The sequence below is a fragment of the Macaca thibetana genome, chromosome 16 (genome assembly GCF_024542745.1).
Source record: "Macaca thibetana thibetana isolate TM-01 chromosome 16, ASM2454274v1, whole genome shotgun sequence".
NCBI classification, from domain to species: Eukaryota; Metazoa; Chordata; class Mammalia; order Primates; family Cercopithecidae; genus Macaca; species Macaca thibetana.
Genome location: NC_065593.1, coordinates 52,204,708 through 52,227,430, shown reverse-complemented (window position 1 = coordinate 52,227,430; position 22,723 = coordinate 52,204,708). Strand labels below are relative to the sequence as shown.

General features: G+C 45.7%; 3 protein-coding genes across 9 annotated transcripts in view; 2 read left to right on the top strand and 1 right to left on the bottom strand.

Annotated features, from left to right (window-relative positions):
* Nucleotides 1-9,144, top strand: part of BECN1 (beclin 1) — an 84,868-nt gene extending 75,724 nt beyond the window's left edge. For 2 of the 5 annotated variants that reach the window (XM_050762724.1, XM_050762722.1), the window contains 10 exons: nt 320-381; nt 833-901; nt 1,052-1,136; nt 1,243-1,385; nt 1,514-1,708; nt 3,554-3,700; nt 4,933-5,082; nt 5,596-5,656; nt 7,494-7,636; nt 8,357-9,144. In XM_050762724.1, the coding sequence (XP_050618681.1) occupies nt 320-381; nt 833-901; nt 1,052-1,136; nt 1,243-1,385; nt 1,514-1,708; nt 3,554-3,700; nt 4,933-5,082; nt 5,596-5,656; nt 7,494-7,636; nt 8,357-8,525 (1,224 nt within the window). In that variant the 3' untranslated portion in view covers nt 8,526-9,144. The remainder of the gene's footprint in view (nt 1-319; nt 382-832; nt 902-1,051; nt 1,137-1,242; nt 1,386-1,513; nt 1,709-3,553; nt 3,701-4,932; nt 5,083-5,595; nt 5,657-7,493; nt 7,637-8,356) is intronic. The other 3 variants (XM_050762725.1, XM_050762726.1, XM_050762727.1) reach the window with 3 other exon arrangements.
* Nucleotides 7,705-21,336, bottom strand: CNTD1 (cyclin N-terminal domain containing 1). 3 transcript variants are annotated; one of them, XM_050762822.1, is made up of 7 exons: nt 21,234-21,336; nt 15,880-15,955; nt 15,172-15,340; nt 13,718-13,880; nt 12,776-12,920; nt 11,728-11,824; nt 7,705-9,899 (listed from the first exon to the last, which is right to left on the bottom strand). In XM_050762822.1, the coding sequence occupies exons 1-7, from the start codon at nt 21,244-21,246 to the stop codon at nt 9,729-9,731; spliced, it is 834 nt and encodes a 277-aa protein (XP_050618779.1). In that variant the 5' UTR covers nt 21,247-21,336; the 3' UTR covers nt 7,705-9,728. The 3 variants fall into 3 exon arrangements, with proteins under 3 accessions (XP_050618779.1, XP_050618778.1, XP_050618780.1); XM_050762821.1 differs by having other exon boundaries at nt 20,829-21,271; XM_050762823.1 differs by lacking the exons at nt 15,880-15,955; nt 21,234-21,336 and adding an exon at nt 20,829-20,876.
* Nucleotides 21,331-22,419, top strand: LOC126938609 (cytochrome c oxidase assembly factor 3 homolog, mitochondrial). The gene is made up of 2 exons (XM_050762990.1): nt 21,331-21,596; nt 21,891-22,419. Exons 1-2 carry the CDS (start codon nt 21,383-21,385, stop codon nt 21,995-21,997), a joined length of 321 nt encoding a protein of 106 aa, XP_050618947.1. The 5' UTR covers nt 21,331-21,382; the 3' UTR covers nt 21,998-22,419.
* Nucleotides 22,420-22,723: the final 304 nt, after the last annotated feature.

Genomic DNA, 22,723 nt, shown 5'->3' with positions numbered 1-22,723 from the left:
GATCCTGTGGAGCATCTGTGGAGCAACATCCTGTGAGATAGTGTTGAATACACACCTGAGATTTCTTCTCAAGTAGCAAGGGAGCTGGAGTATTTATTTACCCGCTGCTGCCAGTCACTGGGAGAGTGCTGATGTCAGGTTTAGTGGAGGTCATTAATACCTCCACTGCTTTGATAATACCCATTTTTTAAGTCTCTGTGGTTTATCAAGTCTTGTGGTTATCAATCAAGACTAAAGCCATATAGTTCTGAGGGTGTTTGGGAGACGAACTCTACCTCTAAGCTGCCAGAATTCTAATGCCCTCTTATTTCTTTCCCAGGAGCCATTTATCGAAACTCCTCGCCAGGATGGTGTCTCTCGCAGATTCATCCCCCCAGCCAGGTGCCTACTACTTCTCAGCCCCCATTCCTTGCCAAAGACTAGTAGAATTTTAATTAAATCCAGGAATTGAGACCTGGAGCCAGGTGATGGAGATGCATCATCACCTAGCCTTTTGGCCCTTTCAGCAAAGATGTATTCCCCTATACCTGGCCCGTCACCTTCCAGTATGGATTTTTTCCTGTAGCCATTCACACAGTGGGAAAGGGTAGTAGCTTTAATGATGAAGTATTGAAAAAAATTGAGGGAGTGATTGACTAATCACCAAGAGATGGGCTCTTGAGAAGTTTCAGAATAGCAAATGTCGTTAGATGTTTGGGTCTTTAGTTCTCATTGCTGCAGGTAAAGAGGTTGCTGGCAAGGGGTGTAATGTTTTTTTAAATGGCCTTTCCTGGTTCTCCGTTCTTTTCCACTGTAGACATATCAATTTTTTATGCTCCCTTTCCCTCCTTAGTCCATCAAGGCCAACCTTCGTGCTGAGTGTCTCTGTGGAAGACCAGCATGGCCTTCCTTTGGGAGAGAGGTACCCTTGGGAGGTCAGTTGGGCTAGGAGTGGGTATGTGCCCTGAGGCCCCTCAGCTGGTGCTTGAGAGTCTCTGCCACTGGCATTGCAGTAGGTGGAGGAAGCCTCTCTGTTCCCTCATGTGGCCCGTGGGCGGGGGGCTGTCTGCAGGATGATGTCCACAGAAAGTGCCAACAGCTTCACTCTGATTGGGGAGGCATCTGATGGCGGCACCATGGAGAACCTCAGCCGAAGACTGAAGGCAAGTCGGCCCCATTCCAGTGGCAAGCAGTAGGTCTGGCTGGGAGAGTGGGTAATTGAGCAGGAAGCATGGGGGAGGCTCTACCCTGACTCTCCCACACTTCCAGGTCACTGGAGACCTTTTTGACATCATGTCGGGCCAGACAGATGTGGATCACCCACTCTGTGAGGAATGCACAGATACTCTTTTAGACCAGCTGGACACTCAGCTCAACGTCACTGAAAATGAGTGTCAGAACTACAAGTGAGTGTCTCCAGAGCCAGGGCTCAGAGCTGTTACTGCTCTGAGACTACTTGGTGCTTACCCAAGAGCCCTACTCCACTCAGGCAAATGGAGCTCTAGTAAGTATAGTCTTCCTGTGTCTTTGGCAGACGCTGTTTGGAGATCTTAGAGCAAATGAATGAGGATGACAGTGAACAGCTACAGATGGAGCTAAAGGAGCTAGCACTAGAGGAGGAGAGGCTGATCCAGGAGCTGGAAGACGTGGAAAAGAACCGCAAGATAGTGGCAGAAAATCTCGAGAAGGTCCAGGCTGAGGCTGAGAGACTGGATCAGGAGGAAGCTCAGTGAGTGCTCACCCTGTTCTATCTTCTCACACTCGAGGCTCCAGGAGAGGAAATGACTTCCAGCTGAATGTGTCTAATTAGTCTGTAAACTCTAGTCAGCTGTCAGTCATCAGCATGCCTGCCCCAGATCCTGCATATTGCTTCCATGCCCTGTTTCTAGAGGTTTGCTGGGAGAGTTACCTATGAAGAGTCGGCATGATTAATGAAAAAAGGACGTTGGTTAAATAGAGAGTGCAGAAACCAGAGCTCCAGTCTTGGCTCTGTCCTGTAGGGAATGGGCTTATTTGAATGAATCAGCCACTTTTTAGCCATCCTTGTCTGAAAAGATGAGCTAATTAGTCTACGTTTTTCCCTCCAAGCTTAAAAATTTCACGGAGGCCAGGTGTGGTGGCTCACATCTGTAATTCCAGCACTTTGGGAAGCCAAGGCAGGAGGATCACTTAAGGCCAGGATTTAAGACCGTCTGGGGCAACATAGTGAGACCCCATGTCTACAGAAATAAAAATTTTTTAAAAAACTAGGCTGCTGTGGTAAACCTGTAGTCCTAGCAACTACTCAGGAGGCTGGAGTGAAGAATAACTTGAGCCCAGGAGTTCGAGGTTACAGTGTGCTGTGATCACACCACTGCACTCCAGCTTGGGCAACAGAATTGAGACCCTGTCTCAAAAAATAAAAACATTATGGATGTCCTTGACCTGAGAGAACCTTCTGTCTAGTGGAGGAGACACAGTGTCCATACTAACTAAAGTTGTGAAAATGAAGGACAGAGAAAAGTCCAGTTTTTTCACACAGTATAACAAGTTTCACTGGAAGTGGGGTATAGTAACTATTTAAAGGACAGTAAGTGTATAGAAGTGAAACTTTAGAAAGCAAATTATGGCCAGTTCACGGAAGAAGCCACTATTTTGTTTGTTTTGTTTTGTTTTGTTTTGTTTTTAGAAACAGAGCCTTACTCTATCATCCAGGCTGGAGTGCTGTGGTGCAGTCATGACTCACTGCAGCCTCGACTTCCTACACTCAAGCAATCCTCCCACCTCAGCCTCCCAAGTAGCTGGAACTACAGGCGTGCAACACCATACCTGGCTAATTTTTAAATTTTTTATAGAGATGGGGTTTCCCCATGTTGCCCAGGCTGGTCTTGAACTCTTGAGCTCAAGTGATCCACCTGCCTCAGCCTCCCAAAGTGCTGGGATTACAGGCATGAGCCACCATGCCCAGCGGGAAAAAGCCACTTTTTTTTTTTTTTTTTTTTCTTTTTGACAGAGTCTCACTCTGTTGCCTAGGCTGGAGTGCAGTGGTGTGATCTCAGCTGTCTGCAACCTCCGCCTCCTGGGTTGAAGCAATTCTCCCACCTCAGCCTCCCAGGTAGCTGGGACTACAGGCATGCGCCACCATGACTGGCTAATTTTTGTATTTTTAGTACAGACGGGGTTTCACCACGTTGGCCAGGCTGCTCTCGAACTCCTGACCTCAAGTGATCCACCCTTCTTGGCCTCCCACAGCGCTGGGATTATAGGTGTGAGCCACCGTACCCGGCCCCAAGAAGCCACTCCTAACCCATTCACCTCACTTCTGAAAAAGATCAGAAATAAAGAGATTTTTTGCCCTGGTTTGGGAGAATTCTTTTTTCCTCCACCTTTTTGCATATGGGCAGAAGGAATATTTCTGTTCCTTCCAGGCAAAACAGCTAGGACATACATGTTCCTCAGAATGGGATCTATGCCAAATATAAAAGATGCTAGAGCTAGAAGTGACTATGATCACTAAAGAATCGTTCATAGTGTGGTGAGAGAGAAACTAGCCCCCAAACTAACAGCCTTCAATGTCCCCCTTGGCTGCTCACAGGTATCAGAGAGAATACAGCGAATTTAAACGGCAGCAGCTGGAGCTGGATGATGAGCTGAAGAGTGTGGAAAACCAGATGCGTTATGCACAGATTCAGCTGGATAAGCTGAAGAAAACCAATGTCTTTAATGCAACCTTCCACATCTGGTAATGAGAGCTGGGGGATGAGGAGCACCACACATACCTGGACCTTAGCTGTTGACCACTAAGCCTGGGTGCCCACTTCCCACAAAAGAGGGACTGTAGTTGATCTTCACTCAGCTAGGTTTCTTTCATTCGTAGTGATGGGATAGGCACAGTAGGGATTGGAATGCTAGAGCTTGGTGACATCCACCCTTCTAAAGAAAGGAAAAGGCCTGAGCTCTTCAGCCACTTAAAAACCTGGTAAGCTGCCTGGTGCTGATTTCTTATCCCCAGGGTGTTTGATGTTTCATCAATTTAATAACTGTTGAGCATCTACTCTGCAATAGGCACTGTGCTGAGTGCTAAGAAGGCAACAGCAAAACAGTGTGCAGTCAGCCTTCTAGTTGCATATCATCTGGTGGAAGGGATGGATAAATAACAAGCAGTTGTAATACAGTGTGATGATGGTAAACCCAGAGTGCTGTGGGGAACACATAAGGGCACTTGATCCAGTTTGGGGAGGCCACATGGAGAGTTTCCCCATAGGAGACTTATGTTTAAACTGAGAGGTAAAGTAGAAGCCTACAGAGAGGGCGTTGTTCCTAGCAGAGAGAACATCATGTGCAAAGCAATGGGAAAGAGGGAGTGGTGAATTCAGAGAACAGAAAGGAGCTTATTGTGACTGAAGATTGAGTGTAAAGGGGAGAGTGACAGGATATGAAACTGGAGAGTTACCAGTTCCTGAAGGATCTCGTAGGCCTCATTAAGAGGTTTGGACTTGATCCAAAAGGCAGAGAAGACACTGAAGCATTTTGGCTAGGGAAGTGACATAATTACACTCGTATTTGTGAACGATGGCTTTACCTGCACCATGGGGAATGACTTGGGGTAAAGGGGTGGAATCGTTGGAAAGGATACTTGTCAGTAGGAATCTAAAGGAAAAGAGTAGTAGCATTGGATTTGGAGAAAAGTGGACAGATAAGAGAGTTAGCAGGTAGAATCAGGAGAGGTTGGCAGTTTTGTGGGGAAGGAGCTGAGGAGCATTCAGAGATAGCACCCAGGTTTCTGCTTTGGCATCTGAGCAACAGGGAAAAAGTTGATGACTCAAGTTTTGGACATGTATTTAAAGTGCCAAGTACAGCTCGCATATATGGACTTGAAGATAGATTGAAGCTAGGTTTGGGGTGAGAGTGGGAAATCTCAAAAGTTTTAAGTAATCCCTGTATTTCCCCCACCCTTTCTGCCTTCCTCTGTAGGCACAGTGGACAGTTTGGCACAATCAATAACTTCAGGCTGGGTCGCCTGCCCAGTGTTCCCGTAGAATGGAATGAGATTAATGCTGCTTGGGGCCAGACTGTGTTGCTGCTCCATGCTCTGGCCAATAAGATGGGTCTGAAATTTCAGAGGTAGGAAGTGTAGCCCTTTCTTGGGGAGTGGTGTGTCTTTGATATAATTTGTATCTCTAACCTGGTACTGCTCTCCACCATGCCAGGAGCCCTTGCTGCCCACAGACTGGGAGTTTTCTGTGGCTGGAAAGCCGTCAGTGCCTTGTTTTCCCCTCACCACAGGGCTCTCTCCGCTGATCACAGTCACTGAGTGCATGACCATAGCGTAGTTCCCAGCCTACAGTCCCCAGAGCCTTAGCGTTCCTCAGGATATTTTCAGTTTGTGTTTCTTAAATTTAAACTACAATGTAACATTTGTTCATGGAAGGCCCCCTGGCAATTATATAATAAATGTAGTTTGTTTATTAAACAAAATATTTTAAACGTGGATCCAGTGGGGAGGTGGGAGAGGTAGTTGAGCATAATAAAAGAAGCCCTTGGCTAGAATGAAGAGTGAAATCTTTGGGTTATAACTTCCCAATAATCACTTTAGGAGGAGTCCTATATCCATCTCTGTTTGTATCTCTGTTTTAGATATCGACTTGTTCCTTACGGAAACCATTCATATCTGGAGTCTCTGACAGACAAATCTAAGGTACTCTGTGAAGCTCCATTTTCACTGAAATACAGAGTTCTTATATCTTTTAACAAAATGGACGGTTTGCTTTGATATTGGCATTCAATTTATTTTTTAGACCTAGATATCATTGAAGAGCCAGTGTATTGTTCAATATCTTGTCTAGTTCAGGTTTAGTTTTGGGGGGCTTGTAGATGAAAATTAGGTTTTGACAGTCTGTTGAGAAGGGATATGGGCAGGTCAGAGGAGGATGTGTGCACTAGGATAGGAAAAGAATCACCATGACATAGATGTTTATAGCTTGGCTATCACCAGAAGTGGTTTAGATTTTGGATTTTTTTTCAGATTTTGGGATATTTGCATATAGATACTAAGATATCTTGGGAATGGGACCCAAGTCTAAACACAAAATTCATTTATGTTTCTTTTTTTGAGACGTAGTCTTGCTCTGTTGCCCAGGCTGGAGTGCAGTGGCATGATTTTGGCTCACTGCCTTCCAGGTTCAAGTTACTCTCCTGCCTCAGCCTCCCGAGTAGCTGGGATTATAGGCGCCCACCACCACACCCAGCTGATTTTTGTATTTTAGTAGAGGCGGGGTTTCACCATGTTGGACCAGGCTGGTCTTGAGCTCCTGACCTCAGGTGATATACCCGCCTCGGCCTCCCAAAGTTCTAGGATTACAGGCGTGAGCCACCGCGCCTGGCCTCTATGTTTTATATATACCTGATACATGTAGTCTGAAGGTAATTTCATACAATATTGTAAATAATTTTGTGCATGAAACAAAGCTTGTATACATTGAATCATCAGAAAGCAAAGGTGTCAGGTATGGAATTTCCACTTGTGGCATCATATCAATGGTCAAAAAGTTTCAGGTTTTGTAGCATTTTTTATTATTTTTATTTATTTTTTATTTTACTTTTTTTTTTTTTTTGAGACAAAATCTCGCTCTGTCACGCAGGCTGGAGTGCAATGGCGTGATCTCGGCTCACTGCAAGCTCTGCCTCGCAGGTTCACTCCATTCTCCTGCCTCAGCCTCCTCTCCTCCTGAGTAGCTGGGATTACAGGCACCCACCACAATGCCTGGCTAATTTTTTGTATTTTTAGTAGAGACGGGGTTTCACAATGGATGCTCTCGATCTCCTGACCTCGGCCTCCCAAAGTGCTGGGATTACAGGTGTGAGCCACCGCGCCCAACCTATTTTTATTTATTTTTCTTTTTGTGGTTTTTTTTGTTTGTTTGTTTTTGGTTTTTTGTTTTTGTTTTTGAGATGGAGTTTTGCTCTTGTTGCCCAGGCTGAAGTGCAATGACATGATCTCGGCTCACTGCAACCTCCGCCTCCTGGGTTCAAGTGATTCCCCTGCCTCAGTCTCCTGAGTAGCTGGGATTACAGGCATGCACCACCACACCCGGCTAATTAGGTATTTTTAGTAGAGACGGGGTTTCTCCATGTTGGTCAGGCTAATCTCAAACTTCCAACCTCAGGTGATCCACCTGCCTTGGCCTCCCAAAGTGCTGGGATTACAGGCGTGAGCCACCACGCCTGGTCTATTTATTTATTTTTCTTTTCCCATCTACTCTTCCTGGAAAGGTTTTGTAGCATTTTGGATTTTTGGATTCAGGAAGCTCAACCTATGGTACATTTTCATTGATGGTGAAACAGTTCTAAGTGCATTGTTATTTGCCCAAGGTTATTGTAGTTGTTCAAATCTATGGAAGATAGAGTCCAGCTACAATACAAGTTTCCAGTGGGATACAGAGAGAACATGACCTGAGAGATTGATAGGATTGGGAACAATCTCTAGAAGCCTGTCTTGGTGCCAGACCCATAGCCAGTTTTCTCTTCTTGGGCAGGAGCTGCCGTTATACTGTTCTGGGGGGTTGCGGTTTTTCTGGGACAACAAGTTTGACCATGCAATGGTGGCTTTCCTGGACTGTGTGCAGCAGTTCAAAGAAGAGGTTGAGAAAGGCGAGACACGTTTTTGTCTTCCCTACAGGTCAGTATAGCGCAATGCTGAGTCAACCTGTATAGGACCAAATTGAACAGAATTGAAGCAGCAGTAAGAATGGAGGCAAAACAGTATAAATGGTGGGAAAGCAAAAATATGGCACAGAATCACATGACATTGATGGGCAGAGACTGACCCAGTACTGCAAGCAGGACAGAATGTGACCACCTAGTCCTTGGAGTAGAAGAATGTGGCCTTAGATGGTTTAGGGGGTTTTATTGGCATAGAGCTCAAGCCTCCTCTCCAGTTTCAAGAAGGTGTTTCCCTGAAGTCCTTGGAAATACACAGGAATGCTAGTTTTGATTTTTTTAGGATCCCAGTGATGGATGGAAACTCTAGGTTTTACCTAGAGTACGGCTGCTTCTATCACCCCAAAATAAGCTTTTTTTTCTACTGCCTCCTTTCTCCCCTGCCAAGTTCAGGGATGCCTAGGAAAACAGCAAGAAGTACCGTAACCCTCACTCACCTCTCCTCCAGGCTTCTCTTTAAGTGTGTGTCCTGTCCCTTTACTCTGCAATGACAATGAGGCTCTTGTGACAGTCTTCTTGATTTTTTGGCTTTCAAGCAAATCCAAAATACACTACCGTTCCTTACCAAGTGTTCTTTAATAGATAAAATGACGTGAATGGTCCCATGATCAAGTCCCTGCCCTGAACTGACTTAACTCAGATCTCAGTTACTAATGAGTTCTGCTGTGTCCATCTGCAGGATGGATGTGGAGAAAGGCAAGATTGAAGACACAGGAGGCAGCGGCGGCTCCTATTCCATCAAAACCCAGTTTAACTCTGAGGAGCAGTGGACAAAAGCTCTCAAGTTCATGCTGACGAATCTTAAGTGGGGTCTTGCGTGGGTATCCTCACAATTTTATAACAAATGACTTTTTTCCTTAGGGGGAGGTTTGCCTTAAAGGCTTTTAATTTTGTTTTGTTTGCAAACATGTTTTAAATTAAATTCGGGTAATATTAAACAGTACATGTTTACAATACCAAAAAAGAAAAAATCCACAAAAGCCACTTTATTTTAAAATATCATATGACAGATAGTTTCCAGAGCTACAACATGCCAGGTATAGCTGCCAACCATTGTCACAGTTTTGACTCTTAACCCCATGAACTCCTTTCCCTTTCTTCTCTGAAAAAAACTAATTTAAATTTGCTTTTTTTTTTAACTGAGTTGAATTGAGATTAATGTGTTTTCACTGGATTTGTATCTCTCTCAACTTCCCGCACTTAACAGTATGAAATAGAAACTCGTCTTTACTGAGACGAGGATATGTTTGAGATGCACAGTTGGATAATGTGGGAAAATGACATCTAAGCTTTACCTGGTCACCATGTGATGTGCAGATGCTTGAAATGTAACACTTCTCACTCGGTTCTCATACTGAATGCCGACTGCTCTGTGTTAGAGATATGAAATGGTGTTTGATACTGTTTGAGACATTATGGAGAGATTTAATTATTTGTAATAAAAGATTTGCTGCAGTCTGAAAACTGCCCAGGGGCGCACTGTTGGGTTTTTCTTTAAAATAGAGTACTTTGTATTCTGGAAGAATTGAATTCTAATGCAGGTATGTGGAAATTCTGTTGAAACATGTTCAGAGTTAGTTTTAGTTTTAAAAAAAGACTCTAGTAAAAATAGATAACTGTTGAGAAAGCCCTGTTTGTGTAGATCTGAATAACGGAACAGAGATGTTAAACTAATTTTAAGGGGAAATAAAGGCTACCTCCTTGATGCTTAGTCAAGGTCACCCAGATAGTCTGTATTTGAGCCCCTGATTAATACTGATCTCCATGCCTGATGTTCCTCTTAATGAAATTAAAAGTATAAATATCTTGTTAAACAAAAATGAAACAACTGTCTCCACTTAGCTTTTTAACATTTTCAGGCTGATATAACAAAAAGGGCATGCTCGTCCACCTTAACTCTCTCTGATAAAGAAAAAATAAGCATGAAATTGGCATACAAAATACAGTTCAAAAGAGACTTGGAACTTCTGTACCCTTAGTATGAAAGTAAACAGAGGGAGGCATGAGTGCAGTGACGGAAGGCTGTTTATATTTGGTGGATTCAGCCTCCCTCATGTGTTAGAGGAAGCAACAGTCTTCAGAGCTCTGGCTGCCAGGTGGGGAGGAATAGACTGCTGTCTCCCCGGAGTGTTGGCTCCCACGCTGTGAGTCAGGATTGCATAAGAGAACTCAGCAATGCTTGCCAAGGCAATACCAGTGATGCTCTGCAAATGCCCCACAACCTTCAGAAATAGAGACAGATTTCTTATTACTAAAAAATCTCAACATGTTTTAGTGCACAAACACACACATTACTTGGGATGTTCTCTCAAGGCAATTGTAAATTCAAATTTCTGAAATCCAGATTCCAGTGTTTGCCAATGGCCAAATTATATTAGGATACCTTTTCCCTGATAATGTTAGCATGGAAACTTTCTGCTAGACATTTCCCTCTGCTGGAGATAAGTTTTGTGAAATATAAGAATGATATTTGGGCCTTGACATTTTCATTAATTGAGAAGATATAATTGTTGGACTTTGTTTTGTTTTGAAACAGGGTCTCACTCTGTTGCCCAGGCTGCCAGGCTGCAATGCAGTGGTGTGATTTTAGGCTCATTGCAACCTCCACCTCCTGGACTTAAGTGATCCTCCCACTTCAGCCTCCGGAGTAGCTGGGACTACAGGCGCAAGCCACCATGTCCAGCTACTTTTGTTTATTTTTGTAGAGATGAGGTCTCACGGTGTTGCCCAGGCTGGTCTCCAGCTTGTGGGCTCAAACAGTCCTGCCTTGGCCTCCCAAAATGTTGGAGTTACAGGCGTAAGCCACCCTTTTTTTTTTTTTTTTTCCTGTTTTTTTTTTTGTTGTTTCGTTTTGTTTGTTTGTTTGAGACAGGGTTTCACTGTCGCCCAGGCTAGAGTACAGTGGCACAATCATGGCTCACTGCAGCCTACAACTCCTGGGCTCAAGTGATCCTCCCATCTCAGCCAAGTAGTCCACGTAGTTGGGACTACAGACATGCACCACCACGCCCAGCTAATTTCTTTCTTTTTTTTTTTTTTTTTTCCCGAGATGGAGTCTCACTCTATCTCCCAGGCTGGAGTGCAGTGGCACAATCTTGGCTCACTGCAACCTCTACCTCCCAGGCTCAAGCGATCCTTCTACCTTGGCCTCCTGAGTAGCTGGGACCACAGGTGTGTGCCACCATACCCAGCTAATTTTTTTTTTTTAATTTTTGGTAGAGACAGGGTTTCGCCATGTTGCCCAGGTTGGTCTCCAACTCCTGAGCTCAGGTGATCCACCTGCCTCGGCCTCCCAAAGTGCTGGGATTACAGGCGTGAGCCACTGCACCCAGCTATGACTAATTTTTAATTTTTGTAGAGACAAGGTCTTTCTGTGTTGACCAGGCTGGTCTTGAACTCCTGGGCTGAAACAGTCCTCCCGCCTTGGCCTTCCAAAATCCTGGGATTACAGGCGTGAGCCACCATGCCCAGCCTGGACTATTTTTTTTTTTTTTTTTTGAGACGGAGTCTCGCTCTGTCGCCCAGGCTAGAGTGCAGTGGCCGGATCTCAGCTCACTGCAAGCTCCGCCTCCTGGGTTCACGCCATTCTCCTGCCTCAGCCTCCCGAGTAGCTGGGACTACAGGCGCCCGCCACCTCGCCTGGCTAATTTTTTGTATTTTTTTAGTAGAGACGGGGTTTCACTGTGTTAGCCAGCATGGTCTCGATCTCCTGACCTCGTGATCCGCCCATCTCGGCCTCCCAAAGTGCTGGGATTACAGGCTTGAGCCACCGCGCCCGGCCCAGCCTGGACTTTTAACATAATAGCAGGTTATCATTATAGAGAGAAATGAACAAGCTGAACTTGGGCCTCCATTTCCAGATTTATAAAAGGAAAACAAGGAAACATTTCAGCCCTATCCTAGATTTTTCCCTCTCAAATCTTGCACACTAATCCTAATCCTGGGTCTTGGCACTTCTGTAGGTTGTCTTCTGTTTTCCTTTAACTGATGGGTGAAATGCTTCCTGTTAAATGAATTCTCACCATGCTGGTCCTGCTCAGTGGTGCATACCTGGCTCCAACACTCATGGTTTTGGATGAAAGCACTTGCTGCAATGATTCCTACTGCCAACAGCATGAAGTCTTCCTTCACTGAAATAAACTTTTCCCTGAGTGATTAAAACCACATTAATTTTAAAGCTAGAATGGAACTTGATCTTCCAAATCATAGAGTCATGGAACTTTATGAATTATTTGTGTCAATCATCTTGGATTTTTTAGACATGGAAGGAAATGGTCAAGTAATAGCTCATTTACCTGCTCTCCCATTCTCCCCCAACTTAACTGGGATTAACATGAGCCTTATGTCTGAATGGTTTATAGGCCTTTTGTAGTTCTATTTGTCTCCCTAATGGTTGGTTGTAACTGTGAGGCTTTTAAACAGCCTGTTTTTACAGTGATCAAACACTTTTGTCCAAGTTGCAACCCTGTTACTGTTTTTTCTTTTTTTTTTTTCTTTTTTTTTTAGATGGAGTCTTGCTCTGTCACCCAGGCTGGAGTGCAGTGGCGCGATCTCGGCTCACTGCAAGCTCCGCCTCCCAGGTTCACACCATTCTCCTGCCTCAACCTCCCGAGTATCTGGGACTACAGGCGCCCACCATGCCCGGCTAATTTTTGGTATTTTTAGTGGAGACAGGTTTCACTGTGTTAGCCAGGATGGTCTCAATCTCCTGACCTTGTGATCCGCCCGCCTCGGCCTCCCAAAGTGCTGGGATTATAGGCATGAGCCACTGTGCCGGCGACTTTTTTTTTCTAAGTGACTGACCAAAGCAGTCCAGTAACCTTGAGTTATATGCAGCTATAAAGAAAAAACTAGGAAAGAAAATATGTTAATTACTTAAAGTAATTTAAATTTAAAAGTAAAAGCCTTTAGGGTTTTCCTGACCGTGCTCAGTCCTCTGCATCCAAACAACATATTGGAAGCTAATGAGAACCAGGTAGCCTGAGTAGGTTATCCAGGACTGGATGCCATGCTAGGCTAATTCCATTCCCCAAGTTCTTATGGTCTGTCTCCCCTTCCCTGTTCCTGGAAGGAGCCTACCTTATAGGAGTTGTCTTACCCTTGCAGCTGACTGGGAGTGGAGTTCTCAATTGAAGCCCTCAACAGGCTCTCATATATGGGTTCATGCAGAAGATAGACCAAGTCGAGCAGTGTCAGACAGGTTCCATGCAGCCTCATGGCTGGAACCAAACAGCCATTGTATCCTAGATGGAGTATGGGAATGATAGGGATAATTTATAATCCTATCTTCTCTGATCATAACCACAGTTGTGACATAAAGCTGTTGAGGTGCTAATGTGCTTCCTGGTTGCTATGTTCTGCAAGAAACCTGTTTAGCTGGAGATCAGTTTTGAAGGACAAAAGTAAAGGTAGAGAAACCTCCATCTGTAGTATATGTACAATTAGCATGTAGTTGTCCCTCTCTTACCTTATGCTTCTCTATAAAGTCAACTCTTTGATCCTGCAATAAGAGTGCCTAGTAAGTCCAAACAGAAACCAGTTGCTAAGACACTCTGAGCTTCTTTCCCTGACAAGTGCCAGAGGGAACACCTTTTTCAGTCATCCAGAGACACCATCAAGCTTCCTACTGTTCCTCATTGGCAGGTTCTGCCCACTGCTCCCAAATTCCTGTGCACAATTTTTTTTTTTTTTTTTGAAAAGGAATCCTCTCTGTCACTCAGGCTGGAGTGCAGTGGCACGATCTTGGCTCACTGCAACCTATACTTCCCAGGTTCAAGCAATTCTTGTGCCTCAGCCTCCCAATTAGCTGAGATTACAGGTGCCCACCACCACACCCAGCTAATTTTTGTATTTTTAGTAGAGATGGGGTCTCACTATGTTGGCCAGGCTGGTCTTGAACTCCTAGCTTCAAGTGATCCACCTGTCTCAGCCTCCCAAAGTGCTAGGATTATAGGCATGAGCCATGCCCGCCTCCCCTTGCACATTTTGTATTGTTTTCTATGGAAGTCTCCAACCCATATTCCCTAACACAGTAAGATACCTAAAACCTCTAGGAGCATCTCCACATATGCCAGGGGAGTGGGCAGATTAATTTGGAAGTTCAGGGACTTCAAAACATCAAGCTCTGACTCCAGCAGTTCTTCTTTAGTGTGTAGATAGCCTAGAGCCTGGAGGAAATTCAAGACTGTAATGTTGCTGATTATCTGAGCAAAGAAAAGAGAAGGAAAGAAGAATGTTAGGATAAAGGCCATACATCTTGGCAGAGTGCACAAAGCCCTTCATAATCCAGCCCATTCCTTCATCTCAGTCTTGTCTCATGGTAATTCCCCCTCATATTCTGCTTGTCATTCAGAATTACTTGCAGTTTCCAAACCCACCATGCTATCCCTCTCCAAGCCACTACACAGGCTGTTTTCTATACCTGGATCTCCCTTCTTTTCCTCCCTAATTCCTCTCCCTCTTCTCTTGGGATCCTCCCATTTCCCATCCACCCCATTTCAAGAAGTCATTCAAGGCTGATGAGGTACATTTATAGCCCTCTATTTATATTAATCGGAGCTTTTTTTTCACACTATTTGTATGTGTCTTTTCCCATTACATAATAGATTCCTTGTTAGCACAGACAATATTGTTTACTGTTGTAGCCATGGCACCTAGTGCAGCATCTGGCCATAGAAGGAACTCAGTAAGTATTTGTTGAATGAATGATATTTTACTGTGTAGGCATTGGGTAGTGATGTGGAAACATTTTTTTCCCCTTGTAAATGTAATAGTTTGCCTTTACTGCTGATAGGTATGCTGGCAATTCAGGCACCTTATGTAAACTGCCCTTGAGTCCAAGGGGAGGAAAGGTGACCAGTATGAATGATGGCATCTGTCCCAATTATACTTTGGGAACAGAACTTCAGGCTATGTAATACCTGCCTCTGTGTGAGTGAGAGGGGGAGAAAGAGTGAGCATGTGTGTGTGTGTGTGTAGGAGGTATGCTTAGGAAGCATAATTACACTCTGGAATTTCCACGAGTTGTATCACCTAACCTAGGAGTAGGTTTCTCACAGCTACCTAGTTTTTTTTGTTGTTGGTTTTTTTGAGACAGTCGTTCTGTTGCCCAGGCTGGAGTACAATGGCACGACCTCAGCTCACTGCAACCTCTGCCTCCCGACTTCAAGCAATTCTCCTGCCTCAGCCTCCTGAGGAGCTGGAATTACAGGTGTACACCACCACACCTGGCTAAGTTTTGTATTTTAGTAGAGATGGGGTTTCACTGTGTTGGCCAGGCTGGTCTTGAACTCCTGCTCTCAGGTGATCCACCTGCCTCAGCCTCCCAAAGTGCTGGGATTACAGGCATGAGCCACTGTGCCTGGCCGTTGTTTTTACTTTGTAATTTATTTATTTTCTTCTTGTCACTGAGTTGAAGCTCATCACAGCCCCCTTTGTATAAAAGCCGGTTTCTTCCTTACACTCAGGTGCCCATGAGCAACTCCAGCTCCTTACTTTGTTTTGGAAGGAAAGTTTGCTGGCCAACTGAACACATGACACAAGACGGAGAGTAAACTTGTTGACAAGCTGCTGTTTCAGAGCCCTCCAATTCTGAGACTCTCTCTTATCTCTTGGCTGGATTGTGGCTTGCCTGCAGATGTTCTCTGCCTGTTTTACCATAAACCTATAAGGAAGGGAAGGAGAGTAAACAATCCACACTCAAACTAAAGGGAGTTTAATTTGCTGGCTAAGAAATTTACATTTGAGGCTGAGCATGGTGGCTCGCACCTGTAATCCCAGCACTTTGGGAGGCCGAGGCAGGCGGATCACTTGAGCCCAGGAGTTCAAGACCACCCTGGGCAACATGGCAAAAACCCGTCTCTACCAAAAATAAATAAATAAATAAATTAGCCAAGTGCCAAGTGTGGAGGCACATGCCTGTAGTCCCAGCTACTCAGTAAGCTGAGGTGGGAGGACCACTTGAGCCCAGGAGGTCAAGGCTGTAATGAGCCGAGATCCCACCATTGCACTCCAGCCTGGGTAACAGAGCAAGACCCTGTCTCAAAACAACAATAACAACAAAGAAATTTATATTTGCAAGTTAGAGAGGGTGTAAAACCAGGTCTCAGGGTAAGGGGCAACTACTTGTACTTTCTTAAAGATGTAGGTACATTAGCCACTCTGAGAGGTGCCGCTCACAAAGGCGTTACAGCAGGGCTTTACCTTTCTAGGATTTCTACAGCCTGGTAGCTCACAGATTTCTCCAGACACCATTGTTCAGACAGGAGAAAAACAAACTCTGCCAAAACAGGAAAAAAGAGCCTAATTCACAAGATGCAACCAAAACCACTCTGTGAACTCTTGGCGTTGTGTAAAAGCCATGATGGGGCCAAGGGAAGAGGGTCAGGAGGTGAGAAAGATGACACTAAAACAACCAAAGCTGAGCTTAGTTTCCTTTGCTGCCAATAGGCAGATCAGAGGCATGAAAAGGAGGCTGACTGAGTGCCAAAGACAAGGGTTTACCAAGCCCCCTCAGTGACTCTTGAGCCTTCCTGTGGGTTTCAGCTGATAAAAGGCTTGGCCGGTTACACACAAACATACCAGCTGGTCTAGGTGACCTCTACACCATGCTGGGAACCCCCAGCTTCAAGGAAGATTCTTGGATGGATAAAAACCCTAACTGCTATATTCTGTTTTCTGTGGAATGTTGGCAGGAACAGAAAGATCCCTCCTGGAGCTTCGATATTCTTTATGACACTGTTTGTTTAGTAACCACCCTCTGGAGAACTCCCATTGCTTTACAAACACAAGTCACCTTACAGCTGGACACCATCTCTCCACCACCAGTTTGTTGGGTAAATCTGGTGGCTGAGCCTCTCCCCAGGAGCAAGTGTGTTACTGTGAAGTGGCTTGTTTTTGAAGAAACATCCCCTAAATTGGGGAACATAGCCCAATTTAGGGGGAGGGAGTCATTGGGAAGGTGGGAAGGGTGAGATACCTTGGCAAGATTTTAGCCTGCCTCTGTTTCTCTTTGCAAGAACAGCTCCAGATAGAATTATATTTATCTTGCAATATCATTAGAGGGTGGAAACAAAGGTAAATATCAGTTCTCAACAAAGAAAGCTCCTACAGACCGAAGACCTTTTAGCATTGATCAGTAGAGAATTACACATTTAGGGCCGGGCGCGGTGGCTCAAGCCTGTAATCCCAGCACTTTGGGAGGCCGAGACGGGCGGATCACGAGGTCAGGAGATCGAGACCATCCTGGCGAACACGGTGAAACCCCGTCTCTACTAAAAAATACAAAAAACTAGCCGGGCGAGGTGGCAGGCGCCTGTAGTCCCAGCTACTCGGGAGGCTGAGGCAGGAGAATGGTGTAAACCCGGGAGGCAGAGCTTGCAGTGAGCTGAGATCCGGCCACTGCACTCCAGCGTGGGTGACAGAGCGAGACTCCATTTCAAAAAACAAAAAACAAAAAACAAACAAAAAAAAAGAGAATTATTTAGTCAAATAACCATATGTCTTCAGAGAAAATTTAACTTTCTTAGAAAATGAAGTCAAGCTTACACAAGACAGTTTAACAATCTACTCAGCACACATTACACACAGACGTACAAAACCTCATCGTTACAGAGGCTACGGTTTGGCTAGCAATGTCTAATGCAGAGCAGAATTAGTTTAAGCAATTCAGCAAAATACCCTAGAACATGTAATTGTGTCTCTTCTTATTTTATTTGCTTGACTTTAGGCTTTATTTCTTAGTTTTGTTCTTTGTGTGTGTGTGCAGTTGTTGAGTTTTGGTTTGGTTTTGCTCTGAATTATCTAGGCATTTGTTTCTGTTTTCCATTTTAATTTGCCAAGGAAACTGAGCTTGGATTAGGTGGAATGGATGAGGGTTACACCTTTCCCTTGCTATTGGCCCCACCTCCTCAATAACAAGCATAGTCAGATCTGCTATTAACTAAAAGACCCTCCCCTTTTAACCTCTTAGGGTAGGGCTCCACCTCTCTCTTTTCCATCACTGTTGAATTTTTTAAAACAAATAAATAAATAATAAATAGACGGGATATTGCTACATTGCCCAGGCTGGTCTCAAACTCCTGGGCTCAAGCAGTCCTCCTGTCTCAGCCTCACTGTTGAATTACTTGAAAGCCTGGCTTACACACCTACTGCTTCCACTTCATCATTCACTCCCTAATTTTCTATCTGTTGGCTTCTACCTTTCCTAACTTGCTGAAATGATTCTCAGAGGACAGTAAATATGTCCAAATTGTTAAATATCATGGCTTTTTGCAATCTTTAGTTCTGTTGATATCCCTAAAGCATCTGAAACTTCTGACCATCATCCTTTTCAGTCTCCTCTTGACTTCCAAAAGTCCCTTGGTTCTATTCCTATCTCCTCCTTTTATTTCCTTCACAAGTCTTCTTACTCCAATTCCCTGAACAAAAAGTGTTTTCCCAAGGAACTGTCCTTGACCTGCTTTTCTTTTCTCCTTCTAGGAGCTCATCCTCTGCCACAGTTTCAACAGTATCATTGTGAAGGTAACTTGAAAACCTCGATCTCCATTTCTGACCTCTCTTCTAACATATATATATATATGTGTGTGTGTGTGTGTGTGTGTGTGTGTGTGTGTATATATATATATATATATATATATTTTTTTTTTTTTTTTTTTTTGAGACAAGGTCTCACTCTATTACCCAGGCTGGAGTGCAATGGCATAATCTCAGCTCACTGCAACCTCTGCCTCCCATGTTCCAGCCATTCCCCTCTGCCTCAGCCTCCTGAGTAGCTGGGATTACAGTTGCCTGCTACCACGCTAGGCTAATTTTTGCATTTTTAGTAGAGATGGGGTTTCACCATGTTGGCCAGGCTTCAAAGCTATTATTATCTTTCCCAAACAAAAGTCACTTTTCCTCCTGCTTTATTTGTGTAGTGTGTCTGTGTGTTTCTTTCTTTTTTTTTTTTTTTTTTTGAGACAGAGTCTTGCTCTGTCACCTAGGCTGGAGTGCAGTGGCACAATCTTGGCTCACTGCAACCTCCGCCTTCCAGGTTCAAGCAATTCCCCTGCCTCAGCCTCCCGAGTAGCTGGGACTACAGGCACCTGCCACCACACCCAGCTAATTTTTGTATTTTTAATAGAGACGGGGTTTCCCTATGTTGGCCAGGCTGGTCTCGAACTCCTGACCTTGTGATCCACCCACCTCGGCCTCTCAAAGTGTTGGGAATACAGGCGTGAGCCACCGTGCCCGGCTGTGTCTGTGTGTTTCTTTTAGTGACCACTATACTTCCAGTCTTCTAGGCTCAACCGTTTAGCATAGTCACCTTTTTCTCCTTCACTTCCTAAATGTATCCACAGCAGAACCCTAGACTTTGCCTCTGGAATGTTTTTAATACACCCTCCCTTGTTATTCCCTCTACCCTATCACCTAACCTGGTGACATTGACTCTACCTGTCTGCCTACCTCCCATCTCCCTCTGGTTTAATCCATCCTTTACCTCCCTTACATCACTGCCAAAATAATGCTTACTAAGGGAGGGTTACCGTCATATCCCTTATTTAAAAACCTTCAATGTCTTCTTGGTTTTCTACTAAACCAAGGATAAACTCTTCCCCTTGGCATTCAAACTTCCACATGGAATGTCTCCAAACTACCTTTCCGGTCTTAATTTCAACTCTCTTCCACATGCACTGGCTGACATGGACTGCACTGTACCCACATGCACCCTAAGCACCCCATTTCCATAGCGTTACTCATGCTACCTCTTTTTGGTAGAAATGCTGTCTCCTTCCTCCCCCTTCACCAAACCAATGTCCTCCTTCCTTCAAGGTCTGCCTGAATGTCCCGATGCCTGGGCCATCCCCTGAATTCTTCCTATTACCATATCGCTCCTCTCAACCCCCATAAACGCTTGTTTTATCTCTCTCTGACATCACTTATCTAATCATAGTACCTAGTCATTGCATATTTGTTCTAATATCTCCCTCAACTTGCACATGGTTTGAAGGCAAGACCTCTATCTCTATCTCTATTTCTTTTTTTTTTTTTTTTTTTTTTTTTGAGACGGAGTCTTGCTCTGTCGCCCAGGCTGGAGTGCAGTGGCTGGATCTCGGCTCACTGCAAGCTCCGCCTCCCGGGTTCCCGCCATTCTCCTGCCTCAGCCTCCCAAGTAGCTGGGACGACAGGCGCCCGCCACCTCACCCGGCTAGTTTTTTGTATTTTTTAGTAGAGACGGGGTTTCACCGTGTTAGCCAGGATGGTCTCGATCTCCTGACCTAGTGATCCGCCTTTCTCGGCCTCCCAAAGTGCTGGGATTACAGGCTTGAGCTACCGCGCCCAGCCTTTTTTTTCTTTTGAGACGGAGTCTCGCTCTGTCGCCCAGGCTGGAGTGCAGTGGCACTCTAAGCTCACTGCAAGCTCCGCCTCCTGGGTTCACACCATTCTTCTGCCTCAGCCTCCCTAGTAGCTGGGACTACAGGTGCCCTCCACCACACCCAGCTAATTTTTTTGTACTTTTAGTAGAGATGGGGTTTCACCGTGTTAGCCAGGATGGTCTCGATCTCCTGACCTTGTGATCCACCCGTCTCAGCCTCCCAAAGTGCTGGAATTACAGGCGTGAGCCACCACGCCCGGCCTTTTTTTTTTTTTTTTTTTTGAGACGGAGTGTTGCTCTTGTCGCCTAGGCTGGAGTGCAATGGCACGATTTCAGCTCACTGCAACTTCCGCCTTCTGGGTTCAAACGATTCTACTGTCTCAGCCTCCCAGGTAGCTGGGATTACAGGTGTGCGCCTGTAATCCCACCTGGCTAATTTTTGTATTTTTAGTAGAGACGGGATTTCACTATGTCAGGCTGGTCTCGAACTCCTGACCTCAGGTGATCCTCCCACCTCAGCCTCCCAAAGTGCTGGGATTACAAGTGTAAGCCACCATGCCTGGCCCTCTATTTCCTTTCTAGCCAATTGGTCCCACTCATAAGTACTCCATACATGTCAAAGAAATCAAGGGGAGGGCACTGGTGAGTCTTGTCCATCAGTATACCCCCAGCACCCCACAGAGAAGGTTAGCAAACATTCTCTGAATGAATAAAATCAACGGAATCTCAAGGTCGTGCCTGAAAGACAAAAGCCCCAGTCTCCCATGAACCCAGCTCCCCGGCCCTGCAGCCGCACCCACGATCCGGGGCTCCCTGAAGCTGCCCAACCTCCCCGAAGCCTCCTGCACTGCTTGCTCATTCTGCTGGGCCAAGTGAAGCAGGGTGTCTTCGATCGTCTCTGTGGCGACAACTCCAAACTGAAAGTCAACGAGGGAGGCCGATCTTGGCCTCATGGGTCCGTCCATATTCACGAGCCTCTTGGGGCACCTGGACGGGCTCACTGGATCCACATACCGACCCCCTTAGCTCCTCTCTAGTCTTCTGCCACACCCTGGATTCCTCGCCCCTTCCAATGAGTGTGTCGTCGCCTCAAGTCTGAGGGAAACCCAATTACCACCACAGCCTGGAACCCTCCACAGCTTTTTCCCACCCCAACGGCCGCGGACTCCTCAGCCAATCAGAAAGCACGTCCGCTTCTCACCTCCCGCATCCATCCCGTGTGCCCGAGAACCGCGGTTCAGCCTAGCAAAGGGCACGCGGACTACATCTCCCAGAGTCCACTGCAGTGGCCCAGGACTACTGTTCCCAGCGAGCCCCGCGCGGCGGCAACGCGAAGAGAGGAGCGGCAACATGGCGGCTTCGGGAGCTGGTGACCCTCTGGATGCTAAGCGTGGAGAGGCCCATTTCGCTCAGCGTATCGACCCGACGCGGGAGAAGCTGACATCCGAGCAACTGTATTCCATGCGGCGGGCGCAGCTTGCCCAGTGGCAGAAGGTCCTACCGCAGCGGCGGACCCGGAACATCGTGACCGGCCTAGGCATCGGGGCCCTGGTGTTAGCTATTTGTATCCGTCCTTGTTGTAGACTCAAGGGGACCGCATATAGGGGAAGGGGAACAGAATGTGCAAGAGGGCTGAACCACCCGTTTAATTTGGGGGTAAAATGGGGTTAGTACTTTGTTATTCGTAAGGTACTCTTTTATTTTGATTTATTAATAACGGAGTTGGGGTTCAGGGCTTAGAAACAGCAGCGGTGGGAAGCCGGAATCACTGATTTGGGAAGGTAACAAGCGTGGTAGAGCAAATCTAGGAAAGGGGAATGTGCATAGTCCGTGTGGTTTCCTGAACCTACCTCCCCAGATGGTTACACTATCTACTCGATCTCCCAGGAGCGTTTCCTAGATGAGCTAGAAGACGAGGCCAAAGCTGCCCGAGCTCGAGCTCTGGCGAGGGCATCAGGATCCTAATCCGGATGGGTATTGATCATGTCCAACCTGCTGGAGCCCCTTCACATGGTGGATGATGCCCCATGACCCTGTAGAAATTGAATCCTGCTCACAACATTGTTGGCCTTCTTACTAACCTTGGGCCATGATTGATCCCAAGAAACCAGGGACTTAAGCATTTGGCTACTGTCAAAAGAACAGAACTTTGCCTACTGCACACTTGCTGTGTACAATGACTGAGCCCTTTCTTGTAGTTTGTTTCCTTGAGAGATGTGCGTGCGACTGTGGCTTTTCCCAATGTTTCTGACTTTGTGGTTTACCCCCTTCACCTTCCAGGGATGCGATTGTTATGAGGTTAGGCGTGGCAGCTCTGTACAGTGTTTGAGCCTAAAGTGGTATAGATAGGGTCAAATTGAGATAATAAACTGAGTCATTCTCCTGGAGTCAAGTGAGTATGGAGGCTGAGAGGCAGTATATGGCACTTCATGCTGGAAAGCTTCACAAGCAGTAGCTGCAGTGGTGGCATTGCCCCAGGGAGCTGTAAATGTTTAACTAGAATTACTTTTTCCATGAGATCTTTCCACCTGATTAAAGGGAGAGATCACTGGGTGGTTTGAGACTGAACCCACGTCTTAGGGGAAGGAAGGTCACTCTTCTGTCCTCTACCCACAAGAACATACTGTAACTCTACTGCTTTTCCCATTCCCAGAGGGAGAGGGAGAGAGAGAGAGGTGGATGAAGGGTGAA

What these genes read in the sequence shown, in the direction of transcription:
- CNTD1 (XM_050762821.1), bottom strand. Translation starts at nt 20,997, where the DNA reads ATGGACGGACCCATGAGGCCAAGATCGGCCTCCCTCGTTGACTTTCAG. An exon ending in GCTGTAGAAATCCTAGAAAG is followed by an intron (nt 15,341 to 15,879) that starts GTAAAGCCCTGC and finishes CCTTCCTTATAG; the next exon opens with GTTTATGGTAAAACAGGCAG. An exon ending in ACCATGAGTGTTGGAGCCAG is followed by an intron (nt 9,900 to 11,727) that starts GTATGCACCACT and finishes CTATTTCTGAAG; the next exon opens with GTTGTGGGGCATTTGCAGAG.
- LOC126938609 (XM_050762990.1), top strand. Translation starts at nt 21,383, where the DNA reads ATGGCGGCTTCGGGAGCTGGTGACCCTCTGGATGCTAAGCGTGGAGAG. An exon ending in GGCCCTGGTGTTAGCTATTT is followed by an intron (nt 21,597 to 21,890) that starts GTATCCGTCCTT and finishes CTACCTCCCCAG; the next exon opens with ATGGTTACACTATCTACTCG.